The 21,069-nt window shown below is 46.8% G+C and overlaps 1 protein-coding gene across 2 annotated transcripts in view; it reads left to right on the top strand.

Moving 5' to 3' along the window:
* LOC141126716 (uncharacterized) overlaps positions 1–21,069 on the top strand; it is a 60,862-nt gene that overhangs the window by 18,438 nt on the left and 21,355 nt on the right. The window contains exons 2-5 of one of the 2 annotated variants that reach the window (XM_073612679.1): positions 6,212–6,242; positions 16,057–16,138; positions 17,061–17,120; positions 17,222–17,389. In XM_073612679.1, coding sequence (XP_073468780.1) covers positions 6,228–6,242; positions 16,057–16,138; positions 17,061–17,120; positions 17,222–17,389 — 325 coding nt within the window. In that variant the 5' untranslated portion in view covers positions 6,212–6,227. The remainder of the gene's footprint in view (positions 1–6,211; positions 6,243–16,056; positions 16,139–17,060; positions 17,121–17,221; positions 17,390–21,069) is intronic. The other variant, XM_073612680.1, reaches the window with a different exon arrangement.

Below are 21,069 nucleotides of genomic sequence, written 5' to 3'. Positions count from 1 at the left end.
TTTTTTTCAAAATATTCGGTCTTTTTCCATTTATAGCGCAAAAAATAAAAACCGCAGAGGTGATCAAATACCATCAAAAGAAAGCTCTATTTGTTGGAAGAAAAGGACGCAAATTTTGTTTGGGTACAGCATTGCATGACCGCGCAATTAGCAGTTAAAGCGACGCAGTGCCAAATTGTAAAAAGTGCTCTGGTCAGGAAGGGGGTAACACCTTCCGGGGCTGAAGTGGTTAATGCAATTTTATACACATTTAAATGTAAGTGTAAACTTTTAAATTGATTCATTAACCACTTGACAACTGGGCACTTAAACCCCCTTCCTAACCAGACCAATTTTCAGCTTTCGGTGCTCTCACACTTTGAATGACAATTACTCAGTCATACAACACTGCACCCCTATGAAATTTATGTCCTTTTTTTCCCACAAATAGAGCTTTCTTTTGGTGGTATTTAATCACTGCTGGGTTTTTTATTTTTTGCGCTATAAATCAAAAAAGACTGAAAATTCGATTAAAAAAAAAAAAAAAATTCCTTGTTTCTGTTAAAATTTATCGCAGAGTATTGGCAGAGTATTGGCGAGTATTGGCTAGTATTGGCGAGTATTGGCGAGTATTGGCGAAGTATTGGCAGAGTATTGGCGAGTATTGGCGAGTATTGGCGAGTATTGGCGAGTATTGGCAGAGTATTGGCAGAGTATTGGCAGAGTATTGGCAGAGTATTGGCAGAGTATTGGCGAGTATTGGCAGAGTATTGGCAGAGTATTGGCGAGTATTGGCAGAGTATTGGCGAGTATTGGCAGAGTATTGGCAGAGTATTGGCGAGTATTGGCAGAGTATTGGCAGAGTATTGGCGAGTATTGGCAGAGTATTGGCAGAGTATTGGCGAGTATTGGCAGAGTATTGGCGAGTATTGGCAGAGTATTGGCGAGTATTGGCAGAGTATTGGCGAGTATTGGCAGAGTATTGGCAGAGTATTGGCGAGTATTGGCGAGTATTGGCGAGTATTGGCAGAGTATTGGCGAGTATTGGCAGAGTATTGGCGAGTATTGGCAGAGTATTGGCAGAGTATTGGCAGAGTATTGGCGAGTATTGGCAGAGTATTGGCAGAGTATTGGCAGAGTATTGGCAGAGTATTGGCGAGTATTGGCAGAGTATTGGCAGAGTATTGGCGAGTATTGGCAGAGTATTGGCAGAGTATTGGCGAGTATTGGCAGAGTATTGGCAGAGTATTGGCGAGTATTGGCAGAGTATTGGCAGAGTATTGCACAGTGTTGCAGAGTATAGCGCAGTGATGCAGAGTATTGGCTAGTATTGGTGAGTATTGGCAGAGTTTTGCAGAGTATAGCGCAGTGATGCAGAGTATTGGCTAGTATTGGTGAGTATTGGCAGAGTATTGGCAGAGTATTGGCAGAGTATTGGCAGAGTATTGGTGAGTATTGGCAGAGTATTGGCGAGTATTGGCAGAGTTTTGCAGTGTTGCAGAGTATAGCACAGTGATGCAGAGTATTGTACAGTGATGCAGAGTATTGCACAGTGATGCAGAGTATTGCACAGTGATGCAGAGTATTGTACAGTGATGCAGAGTATTGTACAGTGATGCAGAGTATTGCACAGTGATGCAGAGTATTGTACAGTGATGCAGAGTATTGCACAGTGATGCAGAGTATTGTACAGTGATGCAGAGTATTGTACAGTGATGCAGAGTATTGCACAGTGATGCAGAGTATTGTACAGTGATGCAGAGTATTGCACAGTGATGCAGAGTATTGTACAGTGATGCAGAGTATTGCACAGTGATGCAGAGTATTGTACAGTGATGCAGAGTATTGCACAGTGATGCAGAGTATTGCACAGTGATGCAGAGTATTGTACAGTGATGCAGAGTATTGCACAGTGATGCAGAGTATTGTACAGTGATGCAGAGTATTGCACAGTGATGCAGAGTATTGTACAGTGATGCAGAGTATTGTACAGTGATGCAGAGTATTGCACAGTGATGCAGAGTATTGTACAGTGATGCAGAGTATTGCACAGTGATGCAGAGTATTGTACAGTGATGCAGAGTATTGCACAGTGTTGCAGAGTATTGCACAGTGATGCAGAGTATTGTACAGTGATGCAGAGTATTGCACAGTGATACAGAGTATTGTACAGTGATGCCATTATGTATATTGAACAGCGCTGTGGGCACTAAACATCCAGCCCACAGCGCTGCCATCTCTTCCCCTCTCCCTCCGCACTGTACCGATCGGTACAGAGAGGGGAGGGAGGAACCAGCGTCATGACGTGATGCTGGTTTGTTTACATGTGATCGCTCCGTCATTTGACGTAACGATCACGTGGTAAACGGCCGCGATCAGCGGCTATTTACCGTAATCCGTGATGCGCCGGGTCCTCAGGACCCGGCGGTCACGGATGTTCCCGAGTGCGCGCCCCAGGGGGCGCGCGGGAGCATCATTCTGGAATGACGTCCATGGCCGTCCACCCAGAACTAGCCGACCATGCTGTTGCCGTCTTTCGGCAATGGCCCAGTCGGCAAGTGGTTAAACCGGGTTTAGACAGTATTACACTATGGTCTGCTTTATCCTTTTTTTGGGGGCTGATTATTTATTTATCACCTACGGAGTTACGGATCATATATCACTGTCCGAGAATCTATCATCTCCTAGCAATTTGGGATCTGCTGTGGAATTAAAGGCCTGGGCTGGGTTAAAGCCATATGTTTATCTCTGTGGGCTGTCTGGTAAGCGTGATCTCTGTAAGGTGGCGGTTCACTTGTCTGTGTCTAATCATCACTGGGGTGTTCCGTGTATCATACAATATCACGCTATGGTCTATAGCCTTTCTTTCTTTTTTGGGCTGATTGTCATATCATCTACTGAGCCACGGATCTATAATATCCAATTGAGGGTTCGTATCAACCTGTATGCAGAGCTCTGACCGTGGAAAGCAAAGGGCTGGCCTGGGCTAAAGTCATCTGCCTAAATTTGCTTGCTATCTGGTAAGCATGTTTTTTATTTAATGGTGGGACACTCATCTGTCATCATACCAGTGTGGTGCCTTTTGTTGAAGTTTTTATCTACAGTGGAACCTCGGATTGCGAGTAACGCGGTTAACGAGCGTTTCACAATACGAGCACTGTATTTCTAAAAATCCTAACTCAAGTGTTGTCTCGCAAAATGAGCAGGATTCAGGCCAAAAGTGGTGTGCAGTACCGCTTTTGGCCTGAGGTAGGGGGCGCCAAAGCCGAACAGCGCCAATCGGAAATGCACGGAAAGGCCCGAGGACAGTTCGGCTGACCTCGGCAAACCTCGGAAAGGCTAGTGAACAGAGTATTTCCGAGCTTTGCCGAGGTCAGCCGAACTGTCCTCGGGCCTTTTCGGCCTTTTCCGAGGCTCTCCGGCGCCCCCCCCCCCGCCTCTGGCCACATGCAGTATTGCATCCCATTGAAGTCAATGCAGAACAAATTATTTTCATTATTTTCCATTGACTTCAATGGGGAAACTCGCTTTGTTATGCGAGTACTTTGGATTACGAGCTTCCCCCTTGAACGGATTATGCTCGCAATCCAAGGTTCCACTGTATATACAAATACTTGAACTGCTACGCCCTGCTACTGGCTATATGGACTGCAATTAGCGCAATTATTCTCTTTCCCATTACATTTGTGTACATCTCACATCTAATTGCTGCTTTTGGGACTGGTCCATCCAATCATTTTATTGTGTTTTGTGTGTGTATCTATTCTTAGCGCAGTTTTTTCTTTTTCTATTTAAGTAAATGACATATTTACCAACCCCTTACTCCGCTCTCCATCCTGAAACACTCCTGGGTGCCTGCAGCAGCTTCCGGCGGGAGAGGAGAGGAGGGAAGCCAGCAGCTCTGTGGGGGGGAAAGGGGCACACGGGGGGGCAGACCAGATGAAAGTGGCACATGTGCTAGAACCAATCCCCCTGCAGTGCAGCCGGAGGGGGAAAGAAGAGAAAAGGCTGTCAGCGCTGCAGGGAGAGCAGAAAAGGATCAGTGCCTGCAAGAAGACAATACAGTCAGACCTCCTGCCCAGCGGGTGCCCGGGCCCCCCTTTTGAACTGATGGGGTCTGGGCCCAGTACAGGAGGACTGGCTGTACTGCCTTATCAGTGGCCCTGCCCGCGAGCACCGGACGATCTCCCGGCTGAGCCAATCACCCAGAAAGACAGAGCATGCCCGAGCGGCGGAATGTTCCTGAGATGGTGACACGCTGCCGCTTCCCTTCCCAGTGTTATAAAATGGACAGCGTCCCTGGCTTCCCTCTAGACATGCACTTCTCCCTTCCTGCCACTGGGGGCTGCTTGTATATATGCAGGTGAATTGGAATGTGATTTTAGAGCACCCCCAGTTTGCTGTACCCGAGGCTGACTGTTCTTCATGTTCTACACCCCAAGCTATGCCACTGTTTGCTAATGTATATTTCAAATAGAAGTTTTCAGTAGATTTCTAATATTTGATGTTACAATGGCAGTCCTAGCAGATTCCTCTGTGAAGAGCTGAGTGCTGGGGATATGGCAGGAGAAGATAATATGACATGATACATTTTATTGTAAATTTAACTTGAAGTTTCCATGTTCCAGCACTTCCAGTTTTGCACTCTCCCTTCTCTCTGAAGCAGACAGAACTCATTCACAAAACATTTACTAGTAAAGAAAAGAAAAATAAGAGAATGCCTAGGTATGTCAAAAACTGCAAACTTTAATGGGGGGGGGGGGGGTGTGGCGCAGGCGCGTCACCTCCCTGAAATGCGTTTTTGCAGGTTGGGTTGTCTGCATTCTAAATCAATGGCAGCCCCCCCACACATTTTCACCCAGCAGCGTGTTTTCACTGCAATTCCCACACATAGGTGTGACCCGAGCCTTCTACGTCCTAAACCTGGAACAAAGCCGGCTGTAGGAAGGTAGGAACGTGGTACCACATGGTGGTAGGATGACAAGTAGCAGACAACGGGGGAGATACATGCCGTTTCCCCCGGTGACGACAGTCTCTTTTCTCTCCAGATAATCTATCATTTCTTCTTCCATTCAAAAATGTTTTTTGTATTTTGTTAAATCTAAGTGTATGAATACTTTTTTCCACTGAGAAGAGAGAGTATCTCTGGAAACTGTTAGGTTGGGTTCACACTAGCTGCCGCCGCGGCTCACAGCAGGGGGTCCGGTGCGTCTCTGTTCGCCATTTCAGGAGTGAATCGGATCCAAATCTTTGGCTGAATTATCACCTGAAACAAGCCAGAAGATGCACAGGACCCTTCTGCAATTCGGAGCACAGCCCCCCCCCGGGGGGGTGTGTGAACCGGCTCCATAGAGAGTCTCCTGTCATGCAAATTAGATGTGGAGAAACCCGCATCGAATTCACATCAACGTGAACCCAGACTTAAAGTAGAGCTAAAGGCAAATCTTTTTCTACACTTTTGCTACCTCTGCCTCTGTTGGGGAGATTCAACCCTTCTATTTGTCCTGTTTACCATTATCATTGGAAGTGAAACTAAAAGAAAATCCCACATTTTGAGTTATCCCCAGAAAAGTAATGCAGTAATACCTCGGATTGCGAGTAACGCGGTTTACGAGAGTTTCGCAATACGAGCTATTTTTTTTAAAATCCTGACTCGGTTTGCGAGTGTTGTCTTGCAAAATTATCAGGATTCAAGCCTCTGGGGTGTGCAGTACTGCCTTTGGCCAGAGGTGCGGGGGCGCCGGTGACACTCAGAGCAGTTTAAAAACATTCCGTTCCCGAGTGTCTCCGAGCCTCTCCAAATGCATCCGAGCGGCTCCGAGTGTTTCCGAATGTCTCTGGCGCACCCCCCACCTCTGGTTAGATGCGGTACTGCATACACTAGCAGTGCCACTGGAACGGATTATCCGAGTTTCCATTATTTCCTATGGGGAAACTCGCTTTAATATACAAGTGCTTTGGATTGCAAGCATTGTTCTGGAACGAATTCTGCTCGTAATCCAAGGTACCTCCAGTGAGGAGAATACTAGTTCTGGTGACCTGGTGGCCCCAAGACATCTCCTTTGAATTGTAGGGATTTCCTTCCTGTTTTGACTATAGGACAGGAAATGAAGGGAAATCCCACCAACCAGACACAGATGGGAAAAAATGGAATAAAAAAGTGTTCTACTTTAAAGTATAACATATACAGTATGACTATTTTATTTTATCATAAATACTATTTTTTTTTCAGAAAACGATGCCTGCCGATGCAGTCAAGACCTGTAAGTCATTCTGATATATTAATTGATTTGTTGATATAATCTGACAAACAGAAAACATGACATCACATCCTAGGGCAGTGACAGATTTAGGCGGCTTCCCGACCTGCTCCTTAACAACCGGCTAATCTTCACACGGAATTTGAATCAGTTGATCTTTTTTCGACTGATCTGAATTCAAATTGTCCTGATAAATTGGAATTTGTTAGAAAATAAACAAAACAAATCAATGAAACAAAATTAGTAATATAACAAATCTAAGTCCTCCTCCCTGCCAATGATGACCCCATTGTCTGCCCTGCCAGTAGTGACCCCTGTCCTTGGCTCTGCTAACCCTAGTTATCTGCCCTACTGATCCCCTGTACACTGCCCTACCAATTCCTGTACAAGACCCTGCTGACTTTCCATCCTTTGCCCTACTGACCCCCTGTACACTGCCCTACAAACTGCTGACAAGATCTTCTACCCTGCTGACCCCCTGTACACTGCCCTACAAACTGCTGACAAGATCTTCTACCCTGCTGACCCCCTGTACACTGCCCTGCCGACCCCCTATACACTGCCCTGCTGAACCCCCCGGTACACTGCCCTACAAACTGCTGACCCTATCCTCTACCCTGCTGATCCTCTGTACACTGCCCTGCTGACCCCCCGGTACACTGCCCTACAAACTGCTGACCCTATCCTCTACCCTGCCGACCCTCTGTACACTGCCCTGCTGACCCCCCGGTACACTGCCCTACAAACTGCTGACCCTATCCTCTACCCTGCTGATCCTCTGTACACTGCCCTGCTGACCCCCCGGTACACTGCCCTACAAACTGCTGACCCTATCCTCTACCCTGCCGACCCTCTGTACACTGCCCTGCTGACCCCCCGGTACACTGCCCTACAAACTGCTGACCCTATCCTCTACCCTGCCGACCCTCTGTACACTGCCCTGCTGACCTCCTGTACACTGCCCTACAAACTGCTGACCCTATCCTCTACCCTGCTGATCCTCTGTACACTGCCCTGCTGATCCTCTGTACACTGCCCTGCTGACCCCCCGGTACACTGCCCTACAAACTGCTGACCCTATCCTCTACCCTGCTGATCCTCTGTACACTGCCCTGCTGATCCTCTGTACACTGCCCTGCTGACCCCCCGGTACACTGCCCTACAAACTGCTGACCCTATCCTCTACCCTGCTGATCCTCTGTACACTGCCCTGCTGATCCTCTGTACACTGCCCTGCTGACCCCCCGGTACACTGCCCTACAAACTGCTGACCCTATCCTCTACCCTGCTGATCCTCTGTACACTGCCCTGCTGACCCCCTGTACACTGCCCTACAAACTGATTACCCTATCCTCTACCCTGCCGAGCCTCTGTACACTGCCCTGCTGACCTCCTATCCTCTGCCCCCCCCCTCCCAAACATTCTTTACTGCACCCCACATTAGGAAGGCTAAATCCAGCCCTGCTCTGAAATAACTGTGGGTAGAGGATTGGGTATAAAGAGGTCTTCTATTTTTTATTTTTTTTTCAAATGGATAAACTAGATGGACTTGTGTCATTCTAACTATGTAACTATATTCAGCAGAATGTTTTTAAAACAATAACTGATTTTCTTGAATGCATTTTTGAAGCAACTGTATAGCAACCCTAGGACAAAGCAAAGGGGGTGCCTACACAGGACACCAACACGTGTGATTGTCTGTTCTGTGTCTTATGTGAGTGCATTGCAAAATAACTACTACTTTTTTTTTTTCTTTTTTTTTTTAACTGTTACATTTATGTTACATCTTCATTCACATTTGTGTTACACACCCCGAGGTATTTTTTAGGAGGCATGGTGAGTCTTTTGAAGACTACATGTTTTTGCCACAAGTTTTTGGATAATGCCAAAAGAAAACTACCGTATTTATCGGCGTATAACACGCACTTTTTTCCCCTTAAAATCAGGGGAAAATCGTGGGTGCGTGTTATACGCCGATCCCTGCTAATTGGGATCTATCGGAAAGATCGCCGCCGACATTCACATAGCGTGTAGTTTTAAATATGTGGCCGCGGAGTTTGGAGGGACTCGGCGGAGCTGAACGAGTGCCGCCGAGTTCACAGTGACTGGGCGGAGCCGAGATACATATAGCCGAGTGTACTCGGCTCTTCTCGGCGCCGCTCACAGTCACGCCCAGTACCGCCATTGGACCTGTGTTATGTCCATCATAGGGCGGGACTGGGTGTGACTGGGAGCGGCAACGAGAAGAGCCGAGTACACTCGGCTATGTGTATCTCGGCTCCGCCCAGTCACTGTGATCTCGGCGGCGCTCGTACAGCCCTGCCAAGTCCCTCCGAACTCCGCGGTGCTATATTTAAACGACACGCTTTGTGTATGTCGGCGGTGATCTGTTCAAGCATGTAATGGACACTGGGGCAAGGCTGCACTGACCACTGGGGCAAGGCTGCACTGACAAGGCTGCACTGACAAGGCTGCACTGGGGCAAAGCTGCACTGACAAGCCTGCACTGGGGCAAAGCTGCACTGACAAGGCTGCACTGGGGCAAAGCTGCACTGACAAGGCTGCAATGGACACTGGGGCAAGGCTGCACTGACACTGAAAAGGCTGCAATGACACTGACAAGGCTGCAGATGGACACGATAAGGCTGCATTGATGGGCATTTAAATGTAAGTTTTTTTTTCCTTAAACTTCCCTCCTAAAAGTTTTTTCCTTAAAATTCCCTCCTAAACTTGGGGTGCGTGTTATACGCCGGCGCATGTTATACGCCGATAAATACAGTAACTATTTTTTTTTACAGAAGGTTTTCAGTTTATAGGAGTTAACAAGTGCAGGTATGAGGTTTGTACTTTGTGCATGGTGGGGCCCGATTCTGTTACTAGGAGTGAGATAACAGGACTGGTGGAGAGGGCAAAGGCTCAGCAGTATCCCTCCTAATACAACTTACATGAAGGCGCAGTGTGTGGTGACATGGGACATCCATTTCTCAGACGAATGCTGCACTTTTACTGCACACAGTGTGATGGACCATCTTAGTCGGGGAACTGCCTTAATATTGGATTTTCACATGACTGCAGTCCCCGCCTGGTCCAAGACATTGATGAGCATATGCATGGCGAAAGCTAGTTCATCTAATTGTGAACGTGCTGGGTTCAGGTCAAACTCATGTTCAACTCAAACCCAAAGTTCATCCTTAGTCCTGATAGATTCTGCCTATGATGTTTTTTGTGAAGAATCAACACTACAGTATAGCCCGAAGCAAAAAATAAAGTTAAAAATTAGTGTAGGGCTAGCCTGAAGAGGAGCGCAGTGAAGCTGGGCAAGTCAGGGTTAAAATATGTTGTCAGGCAACTTGGGGCTGCAGGGGATTGGGCAGCCAGCGTGGGGGAGGAACTTCAAAAGCTAGGAGTGAGGGAGACAAGGGGAACCGGACATCCGGGGTAGGGCACAAGAAGGCGAAGCATTCCTCTGCGGTTCTGTCGTGTCTGAATCCCGGCATCTGGCAAAGCAGCTCCGCTCTATGGCCGAGTCAGTGGGGACCTATTGGCTGCAGAGTCAGATCGCAGCCATGCTGGGGACATCTTCCACAGCTTCAGCCGGTACGCAGGTGAGACATGCTCGGTGGGCAAGCCCCCAGAGCGCTTTAGCCCCTCAGAGCTCAGCGCCACTCAGGGAGCCCAGACTCGGACCCTCCAGCCCAGCCGGCTAAGCCTCCTCAGGCTAGCTCCGGTGCGGGCACTGGGAGAAATCCATGTCGGAGGTGGTGGAGTTCTGCGGGACAGGGACACAGCCCTACACCGTCCCGTCGAGAAGAATCACGAGAGTGTGGTCACCTCCCAGGCGGGGGTCGCAACGGGAGTGGCAGCTCAGCGTGGGAGGAGTTGCTATACAGGTGACGGCCAGTTTGGCAGAGCGGCTGGAGGCCCCATCATCCCCAAATCCGGGTAAAATCAAAAGAATTCCACTACAGGTAAGAGCAGCAGAGCCCCTCCCACCAGCGGGCGGGTGAAGAGGAGTCATACAGCAATGGCCGGGCATGCCAGTCCTGAGGGGCAGAGGTGCAGGAGAGGCAGTGAACAGCCGGGGCCTTCTACGGGCAGCGTATCCTCGACACTCCGGACTCCAGACGATCACCAAGATTCCTCATGCTCCGAGGGGGAGCTGTCCAGTGCGGAAGTGGGGGTCACTCCGCAGAGGTCGTCAACGGTGGATTCCAGGACAGCGGCAGAAATAGCCTCTGCCAAGCGCCTGAAAACCGCCTCCCATTCATTCCAGTGTCTTTTCACACTGAGGTGGTGCGAAAAGTCCTGCAAGCAGCAGTTGGGAGCGATGTATTTAGCGCTCCCAAAATGCCCTGCCCATTGCAATGAAAAGCGCTTTGAACTGCCCCCACTAGCAGCCGAAAAGCTAAAAATGCGCTAAAAATGCCACAAAGAAGAGCACACTTTAGCACTAATGGCCGGGCGGCTCAATGTGAAAGTAGCTTTAGTGCAGCTGTTTTATTTCATTTATAGGATATGCTGTGCTGTATAGTAAAAGGATTTTACTTTTTTTTATAAAAAAGGTTCACACACATCCCTAGTTTGAACTGTGAATACTTAAATTATGTAGACTTCAACAAAATGGTGGCCATCTGTGCACAGACACTGGGAGTTTTTTTACAAAAGGCAAATCCACTTTCCACTACAAGTGCAAAGTGCACTTGAAATTGCACTGAAAGTGCACTTGGAAGTGCAGTCGCTGTAGATCCGAGGGGGACATGCAAGGAAAATAAAAAACAGCATTTTAGCTTGCACATGATTGGATAATAAAATCAGCAGAGCTTCTCCTCATTTCAGATCTACCCCTTAGATTTACAGCGAATGCACTTCCAAGTGCACTTTCAGTGCTATTTCAAGTGCACTTTGCACTTGTAGTGCAAAGTGGATTTGCCTTTCATAAATAACCCCCATCGACTCCCTGTTGCATAAATGTGAATCAGATGGGTAAAGATGGCCTCAGTTCCTGTTCTCCGCCTGTAGAAAACACTTCAGATGATTTTCACCCTTTTCGGGGCCTACTTGTAGAGGTCTCTACGATTCAGCCCTGAAAAGGGTAAAATCTGAGGAATTCTCTACAGGTGGAGAACAGGAGCTGAGGCCATCTTTACCCATATCATTCACAGACAACCCAACCTGCAAAAACTCATTTCAGGGAGGTGGCAAACTCCGCGCCTGCAAACGCCCCCGTGGCAAAATTTTTTTTTTTTTTTTAATCTTTATTAAGACAAATTCCAACATACAACATAGAAATACGCATTGCACAAAAATATCTATATAAATCTTTTCATTAACATACACCCCACTAACCCCTCCACCCCGAGAAAACACACCGGGTCCTTGATCATGTCCTCTTCAGAAGAGAGAAAGGAAAAAAAGGAAAAAGCCCGCCCACTTATCTACCCATAACCAAAACTCAATTTGTGCAAAACTTTATTCAAAGTATAATTAAGAAGGGGGCTTTGCAGCGCCCTATTACGTGTGTCAAACACCCAACAATACAAAAAAAGTAAATAAATAAAAATAAAAAAAGTGTATAATTTTGAATTACTATTTTTGTGTCCTATTATGTTTAGTGTTTTAATTCAATATAATCTCACCCTACTATTTCATTTTTATACCTCTCCACCTTTCATTTCAATCGACCCTTCTTTATGTGATTCCATTACGTGTTGCCCATCCCGTGCCTAATTTACTATTATAACTTATCCTCTTCCATTAATGACATCAATCATCTCTCCACTGTGCCTCCCAGAGAAGGAAAAAAGAAACAAAAAATAAATAAAAACCCCCCCCCCACCTCCTCCTTACACTGAGCTGGCAAAAAAAGTCCTGCAAGCAGCTTCTTTTCAGCGCTTTAGGAGCGGTGAATACACCGCTCCTAAAGTGCCCCTTCCCATTGAAATCAATAGGAAGCGCCTGCAAAGCGCCTTTGCAGCGGCGATTTGTGGGCGCTTTTAACCCTTTATTCGGCCACTAGCAGGGGTTAAAAGCACCCCGCTAGTGCTCAAAAAACGCCGGTAAAGCGCCGCTTTACCATCATTTTTCAGGCGCTGGCAGTGTGAAAGGGCTCTTAGTGTCATTTTCCGCCGATGGATATATCTGAGCCAATCGAGTCGGTGTACGATACCATCTTGTCAGGAACTTTTAAGACATCTCCTGTATATGAGAACTTATTGAAGTATGGTGTGTCGCTCCCATCTCCCTTTTTATTTGCTCTGATGTAAAATTATAGCCCAGGTTTCTTTCCCATTATTGAATGAAATAGGGAGTTGTCATATTTTGGGCACTCAGAACCAGGCTATTCATTCGAGACAACATATGACCCGATCGTGTGAGGAGAGAGCAGGGATCAGTAAGATCAGTGTCTTGTCTTTTACGGTTTTACTGCGCACAACACAGCCCCCCCCAATAAAGAGGACCTGTCACACAGCCCAGCCAATCAGCCCACCCGTCAATTATTATTATTATTATACAGGATTTATATAGCGCCAACAGTTTACGCAGCGCTTTACAATATAGAAGGGAGTAGGGGTGCAACGGATCAAAAATCTCACGGATCGGATCGATCCTCGGATCAGAGTCATGGATCGGATCATTTTCGGATCAGCAAAAAAAAAAACAAAAAAAAACACACAAATCTTGTTACACCCACCGGAGTTTTAGATTTAAAAGCTATTTTCAACACAAAACCGAGCTTATATGCATAAATACAGTATTTGTGCATATAAGCTCGGTTTTGTGTTGAAAATAGCTTTTAAATCTAAAACTCCGGTGGGTGTAACAAGATGTCCGCTTGCACCCTTCTCACTCTATCATTATTGTACTGTGCAGAAGTGTGGGGTGTAGCAAGATGGCGGCGACAGAACGTCACTTCCTGTCGAGACAGCGGCCGCTTCCGGGTGTACCAAGATGGCCACCGCTCCGGAGCTAGGCCGAAGCCGCGGCCTTTCCTATAGCTGAGGCCGCAGAGTGCTCCGCGGATCACGGGTGTGTCGATCCGCGGAGGGTTGCACCCCTAGAAGGGAGACAATACAGTTATAATACAATAAAATACAAGAGGATTAAGAGGGCCCTGCTCAGAGGAGCTTACAATCTAATAGGGTGGGGCATCAGCTCATTCCCCACAGGGTACGAAAGGTTGTAACTGTGGGGAATGAGCTGATGGAAGTGGTAAAAAATTAGTTAGAGACGTGATAGGCTTCCCTGAAGAGATGAGTTTTCAGGGATCGCCTGAAGGTAGCAAGAGTAGGGGACAGCCGGACAGGTGGACATAGCGAGTTCCAGAGGATGGGGGAGGCTCTGGAGAAATCCTGGAGACGAGCATGAGAGGAGGAGACAGGAGAGCTTGAGAGTAGGAGGTCTTGAGAAGAGCGGAGAGGACAATTTCTGTGATATTTGGAGATAAGATTGGTGATGTAGCTCGGGGCAGAGTTGTGAATGGCTTTGTATGTTGTGGTTAGTATTTTGAATTTAATTTGCTGGGTGATTGGGAGCCAATGTAGGGATTGGAGGAGAGGGGTGGTGGTCAGTGTAGGGATTGGAGGAGAGGGGTGGTGGTCAATGTAGGGATTGGAGGAGAGGGGTGGTGGTCAATGTAGGGATTGGAGGAGAGGGGTGGTGGTCAGTGTAGGGATTGGAGGAGAGGGGTGGTGGTCAGTGTAGGGATTGGAGGAGAGGGTTGGCAGACACTGAGCGGTTGGTAAGGTGGATAAGTCTGGCAGCAGCATTCATGATAGACTGAAGAGGGGAGGGGCCTATGGAGAGGCAGGCCAATGAGAAGGAAGTTGCAATAGTCAAGGTGAGAGCTAACAAGGAAGTGAATGAGGAGCTTGGTGGTTTCATTTGTTAAAAAGGGGCGAATTTTAGAGATGTTACGGAGGTGAATTCTACAAACTTTTGACAACGATTGGATTTGAGGCTGAAATGACAAGTCAGAGTCTAGGATTACACCGAGTACCCTGGCATGAGGGGAGGGACTGATGGTTGAATTGTTGATTTTGATGGGAAAGTCATGGAGGGGGGCACGGGCAGGGGGGAATATTAATAGCTCAGTTTTAGAGAGATTTAGTTGAAGGAAGTGGTGCGACATCCATGCTGATATGTCAGTTAGTAAGTTAGTAATGTGAGAGGAGACTGAAGGAGTGAGGTGAGGAGTAGACAGATGGATTTGGGTGTCATCAGCATATAAGTGGTATTGGAAGCCGTAGGCGGTTATCAAGTGACCAAGGGAGGAGGTGTAGATAGAGAAGAGAAGGGGTCCAAGAACAGAGCCTTGGGGGACCCCCACAGAAAGGGGGAAAGGAGAGGAGGAGACAGAGTTAGAGGTGACACTGAAGGAACGCTGTGTAACCAGGATAGATAGGCAGAGAACCAATCAGCCCATCCGTCAATCAGCCCATCTGTCACAGGCCCACCGCCATCGGTACCGCCACACAGGCTACCAGTACCACCATCGGTACCAGTACCGCCATCAGGCCCACCATCTATACTGCCACACAGGCCAGAGATCTGCCCACCACCAGCAGCGCCAGAACCCAGGAAGAGGAGCCCAGTACAAGTACTGGAAATACACGCCCAACCCAAAGAATCCAGCCCCAGTCCTACCTTCCCGATGCCCTGGCAAACCCCTTATGGTTGCCTGCCAACTCAGGATCCGCTATCATCCCCCCTTTCACCGCACAGCCAGGTGTGCAGCCCAACACTACAAACTTATCTTAAATTTTATTATTTGTTTATTTCTCCAACAAGATTTGCTGCAGACTATGGTGGATCAAACTAATCTGTATGCATCCCAATTTATTTCTGTCAACCCCAATTCTTCCTACGCCCGCATGTTCCAGTGGCGACATCTAACACTGGACAAATTTAAATTGTTTTTGGGCCTTACGTTCAATATGGGGCTTACAAAAAAGAAAGAAGTCCATGCATATTGGTCCACCAACCCCATCCAACACATGCCCATATATTCCGCTGTCATGTCATGATTATGTGTTTTTTCCACTTCAATGACAATTCACAGTGCCCTCCCCGAGATCATCCCAACCACAACAAATTGTACAAAATACGCCCCTAATCAATTCCTTTTCCCAGCGATTTAGAGAAGTTTTCATCCAAGACCAAAAAATGTGTGTGTGGATGAATCCCTTCAAGCACTATATACCAAGCAAGAGATTTATTTTTGACAGTTTTCTAGGGGTACTCATTCACATAAGGGGGGCTGGGATCTGCCTTGTTTAAGGGGGTTTCCAAATTCTGATAAGCCCCCTGCCCTTTCGGACCCCCACAACCACCGGCCAGGGTTGTGGGAAAGGGGCCCTTGTTCTCATCAACATGGGGACAAGGTGCTTTGGGGTGGGGGGAAGCAGAGCACCCACCCCCCCATGTTGAGGGCATGGGGCCTGGTATGGTTCAGGAGGTGGGGCGCTCGCTTCTCCCCCATTTTCTGACCTGCCAGGCTGCATGCTAGGATAACGGTATGGTATGGATTTTGGGGGGGACCCCACGCCTTTTTAAAAAAAAATAAAAATTGGCGTCAAGGTTCCCACTCCTTTTTTTTATGATTTTGTATTGCCGATAATTTTTTTTTTTTTTTTCAGCTGTTAGCGGAAAAACCCACTGACAGCTGATGACTTATTCGTTGTTAAGGACTCAGGGGCTGGCTTCCTGGCCCTGCTCCTTAACAACATATTGACTGTGTGCTCGGGTCAAACTTTTGCTCGGCCCGAACAGTTTACCCAACAATAATGTACGCAAGTGCTGTCTACTTTCTCCACCGCAGGTCGTGATCAACCACACCAGCATTGCAGGAGGGGAGAAAGTCAAGAAGAACATGGTTCCTCTATGGTTTCCTGGTTCACTGGGTAAGCTATTCGATTGGATGCTGCCGGCCCATGTAATTCTAGCAGCCATCTTGGGTCAGGCAGAGCCTATTTAAGGCCCTGGCTCCCAGGCTTGGCATGCATTTCACATGTGGGTAGTGTAGGGACAGGTCACCCATCTGACAGGGAAAGTGATTAGTGACAGGGAGAGGTTCCAGTTGAGTAGGGAGAGGATAGGGATACACCATCCTTCTGGAGACCTCCCCACTTGGGCTTGGACCGGTGAGGCCGCATTCCACGACTCAAGACAGATGCTTATGGCACATCTAGATCTGCTCTGCTACACATTGCTGATATTGCCATGAGTGTTCCTGGTGGGGGTGCCTTCCTGCCGGCTTTGTTGTGAATTACTGGACTGCATTAATACAAGTTCTGTTCTCTGCAATCGGACGTTTACTGCCACCGCACTACACTGCACCCCCCACAAGCAGGACAGAACTAGAAGTCTGACCGCTCATTCTGCACAGTACAAGGGCATGACTACCTAGTCCTCTTCATGGACCGCAAAACAAGGTCCTGGGGGCCACATGCAGCCCACTGGCTACCAGATGAGCAGCCACGACCAAGCAGAAACAGGACAATTTAATCAGTATTCTAACAGAATACAACTGAATGGGCTCCAGATCCTCACCCTAAGTGATCAGATCGCTGGGGTGAGAAACAAGAAAAGCATGGAAGTGACCCTCAGGAAAGCGGGAAGGACTATGACTGTGCATCATTTCTAGTTGGGAAACACTATACAAATAACAATGATGGTTTAAATAAGCTAATTACTTTTATTAGTTATCCAAATTATTGCTGGTTTTGCTGATGATTATTATGATGCTGTTATTATTTTGCTTATCATTTTTTATCTTTGTGGTATAACTGTTCACAATTAACAAGCCATTTCATACAATTTCAGGTTTAGATAGATTCTATGTCGCTATATTTTCATCACTCGGCACAGCCATGATAATAATAGGTAATTGCAATATTTCATTTGTTTCCAATTACAAATAAGTAATTATATTGCTAGTTTTCTAATACAGTGTGTGTGATTAATGTATTCTTTCTTGCCAACAGGGGCTTTAAATTTTGACCGGTGCCCCATGGAGCCGAATATCCCAAAATTGATTATATTGGCTGGGGCACTTTTTTGCCTGGACATTATTATTCGTGCACTTGAATTCAAACATCAAGTTATAATAAGGGAAATTATAAACATAATTAATGTTGGCTTGTTTGTTGCAGGTATGTGTATGACAAATATATTGCACTATATCACAGAGATGGAGATTTATAACTATACAGTGGGGCAAAAAAGTATTTAGTCAGCCACCAGTTGTGCAAGTTCTCCCACTTAAAAAGATGAGAGAGGCCTGTAATTGTCATCATAGGTATACCTCAACTATGAGAGACAAAATGTGGAAACAAATCCAAACAATCACATTGTCTGATTTTTCAAAGAATTTATTTGCAAATTATTGTGGAAAATAAGTATTTGGTCTCCTACAAACAAGCAAGATTGCTGGCTCTCACAGACCTGTATCTTCTTCTTTAAGAGGCTCCTCTGTCCTCCACTCATTACCTGTATTAATGGCACCTGTTTGAACTTGTTATCAGTATAAAAGACACCTGTCCACAACCTCAAACAGTCACACTACAAACTCCACTATGGTGAAGACCAAAGAGCTGTCGAAGGACACCAGAAACAAAATTGTAGACCTCCACCAGGCTGGGAAGACTGAATCTGCAATAGGCAAGCAGCTTGGTGTGAAGAAATCAACTGTGGGAGCAATAATTAGAAAATGGAAGACATACAAGACCACTGATAATCTCCCTCGATCTGGGGCTCCACGCAAGATCTCACCCTGTGGGGTCAAAATGATCACAAGAACAGTGAGCGAAAATCCCAGAACCACACAGGGGGACCTAGTGAATGACCTGCAGAGAGCTGGGACCAACGTAGCAAAGGCTACCATCAGTAACACACTACGCCGCCAGGGACTCAGATCCTGCAGTGCCAGACGTGTCCCCCTGCTTAAGCCAGTACATGTTCAGGCCCGTCTGAGATTTGCTAGAGAGCATTTGGATGATCCAGAAGAGGATTGGGAGAATGTCATATGGTCAGATGAAACCAAAGTAGAACTGTTTGGTAGAAACACAACTCATCATGTTTGGAGGAGAGAGAATGCTGAGTTGCAACCAAAGAACACCATACCTACTGTGAAGCATGGGGGTGGCAACATCATGCTTTGGGGCTGTTTCTCTGCAAAGGGAACAGGACGACTGATCCGTGTACATGAAAGAATGAATGGGGCCATGTATCATGAGATTTTGAGTGCAAACCTCCTCCCATCAGCAAGGGCATTGAAGATGAAACATGTCTGGGTCTTTCAGCATGACAATGACCCCAAACACACCGCCCGGGCAACGAAGGAGTGGCTTCGTAAGAAGCATTTCAAGGTCCTGGAGTGGCCTAGCCAGTCTCCAGATCTCAACCCCAGAGAACCTTTGGAGGGAGTTGAAAGTCCAGCGACAGCCCCAAAACATCACTGCTCTAGAGGAGATCTGCATGGAGGAATGGGCCAACATACCAGCAACAGTGTGTGACAACCTTGTGAAGACTTACAGAAAATGTTTGACCTCTGTCATTGCCAACAAAGGATATATAACAAAGTATTGAGATGAACTTTTGATATTGACAAAATACTTGTTTTCCACCATAATTTGCAAATAAATTCTTTCAAAAATCAGAGAATGTGATTGTCTGGATTTGTTTCCACATTTTGTCTCTCATAGTTGAGGTATACCTATGATGACAATTACAGGCCTCTCTCATCTTTTTAAGTGGGAGAACTTGCACAATTGGTGGTGACTAAATACTTTTTTTTCCCCACTGTACGTACAGAAGGTGCCAGTCTTCCAAATCCCCAAATCATTTACATAACTTATACTTCCCATTAAAGCCTAACTTAAGCTGTTTTTTTAGTCTTGGATAGAGTCGGGAAGAACTAAAAATTCTCTGTTTTTTATGATTTTTTTATCACTTTCTGTCCCTGTGAGTTTTCCACCAGAACAGGAAGACGCGGTGTAATCCTTCCCACTCTACTAAAATGTATTTTTTTCCCCCTGTGTCTATTTGGAGAGATTTCTCACAAATTTAGCTGAGTTGAGCTTTAAGTACACAATCTTTTTTTTTTTTTTTGCTGGTGAGGAGATTGATTTACTAACAATCCCATGTTAGTACAGCGATCTCCCCCCGCTGATCTTTTGTGGTGTGACGGGGGGACGGCCCCCTCACCAGAATACACAGGTCAGCACTCTCAGCCATTGGCTTTAAGCGCTGATCAGATGCCAATGGGCAGACCTTTTTCAGTCATCCCGGCTTCTGTCGGACCGGCTGCCAGACACACGGCCCTTAAGGCTCCATTCACACCTTTGTATTTTGGGATGGCAGCACAATCACTGGGATTCTGCCCGTCATCTCAAAACACATTACAATCACAAATGCAGGTTCACGTAGAATTATTTTTAATCGCTGTGCAATTCAAATGGGTACAACATTGTAATATTCTCTGCAGATTACATTGATTTTAATGTTCACTTTGTTTTCACATAGTATGGAAAAAAAAAACATATGAAATGTTTAAACTGAGAAAATGTAGAATTTTAATAAGGTAAATTTAAAATTTATGGCAGCAACACGTCTCAAAAAAGTTGGAACTGGGCAACAAAAATCTGACAAAGTAATTGGTATTAATCAGGAAGAACTGGAACTAATTAGGTTAATTGGCATCAGGTCAGTAACATGACTGGGTATGAAAAGAGCATATTAGAGAGTCAGATTATCTCAGAAGTAAAGATGGGCAGAGGTTCCCCAATGTGTGAAAAGCTGCATCTAAAATTTGCACTGCCCAAATCATTTGGTGGAGGGGGGATTATGGTGGGGGGTTGTTTTTCAGGGGTTGGGTTTGGCCTCTTAGTTCCAGTGAAAGGAACTCCTAAGGCATCAGCATACCAAGACATTTTGGACAATTTCATTCTCCCAACTTTGTGGGAACAGTTTGGGGACGGCCCCTTCCTGATCCAATATGACTGCTCACCAGTGCACAAAGCAAGGTCCATAAAGACATGGATGAGGGAGTTTGGGGTGGAGAAACTTGACTGGCCTGCACAGAGTCCTGACCTCAACCCGATAGAACACTTTTGGGATGAATTAGAGCGGAGACTGCGAACCAGGCCTTCTCATCCAACATCAGTGCCTGACCTCAGAAATGTGCTACTGATGAACAGACAAAAAACATTCCCATAGACACACTCCTAAAGCTTGTGGACGGCCTTCCCAGAAAAGTTGGAACTGTTATGGCTGCAAAGGGCGGGCCAACTCAATATTGAACCCTACGGATGCCATTAAACCTTTCGCCGCCAGGTCCATACGTCGTAACGGCGGGGTGTATTACACACAATCCAGTGGCTGCAGACACCGGGATTGTGTGTGAATCAAACAGTCAGACTCCTGCCGGTCAGGTAAAAGCGTTCAGGCGGTGCCGCCTTCGCCCGAGTTCTCTCACACACCCCTGGTACTGGCGCCCCCCTCCCGCTCGCGCACTCCCACCATGCTTACCGGGCTCCGTTTGCCCATCGGCGGGCCCGGGACAGTCATGGCGGGTGTTGGCGTGTAGAGGGGAGGGAGAAGAAGGGACACACGTCCGCTCTCCTCCCCTTCTTGCAGTGACCCGGAAAGCGACGTCTCTGACGTCACTTCTGGGTCACCTTCTCAGTGCCCCCGGCTCGTTTTGCAGAGCAAGAATGTTTTGCAATGCGATTTGCATTCAGTGGAATGCAGGGGAGACATTGGGGGTCTTTTAGACCCTGCATATCTCAATAAAGAGAACCTGTCACCAAAAATTCATCACATAGGGGACTGT

The sequence above is a fragment of the Aquarana catesbeiana genome, linkage group LG02 (assembly GCF_042186555.1).
Source record: "Aquarana catesbeiana isolate 2022-GZ linkage group LG02, ASM4218655v1, whole genome shotgun sequence".
In the NCBI taxonomy this organism is placed as follows: Eukaryota; Metazoa; Chordata; class Amphibia; order Anura; family Ranidae; genus Aquarana; species Aquarana catesbeiana.
This window is presented reverse-complemented; position numbering and strand designations above follow the sequence as displayed.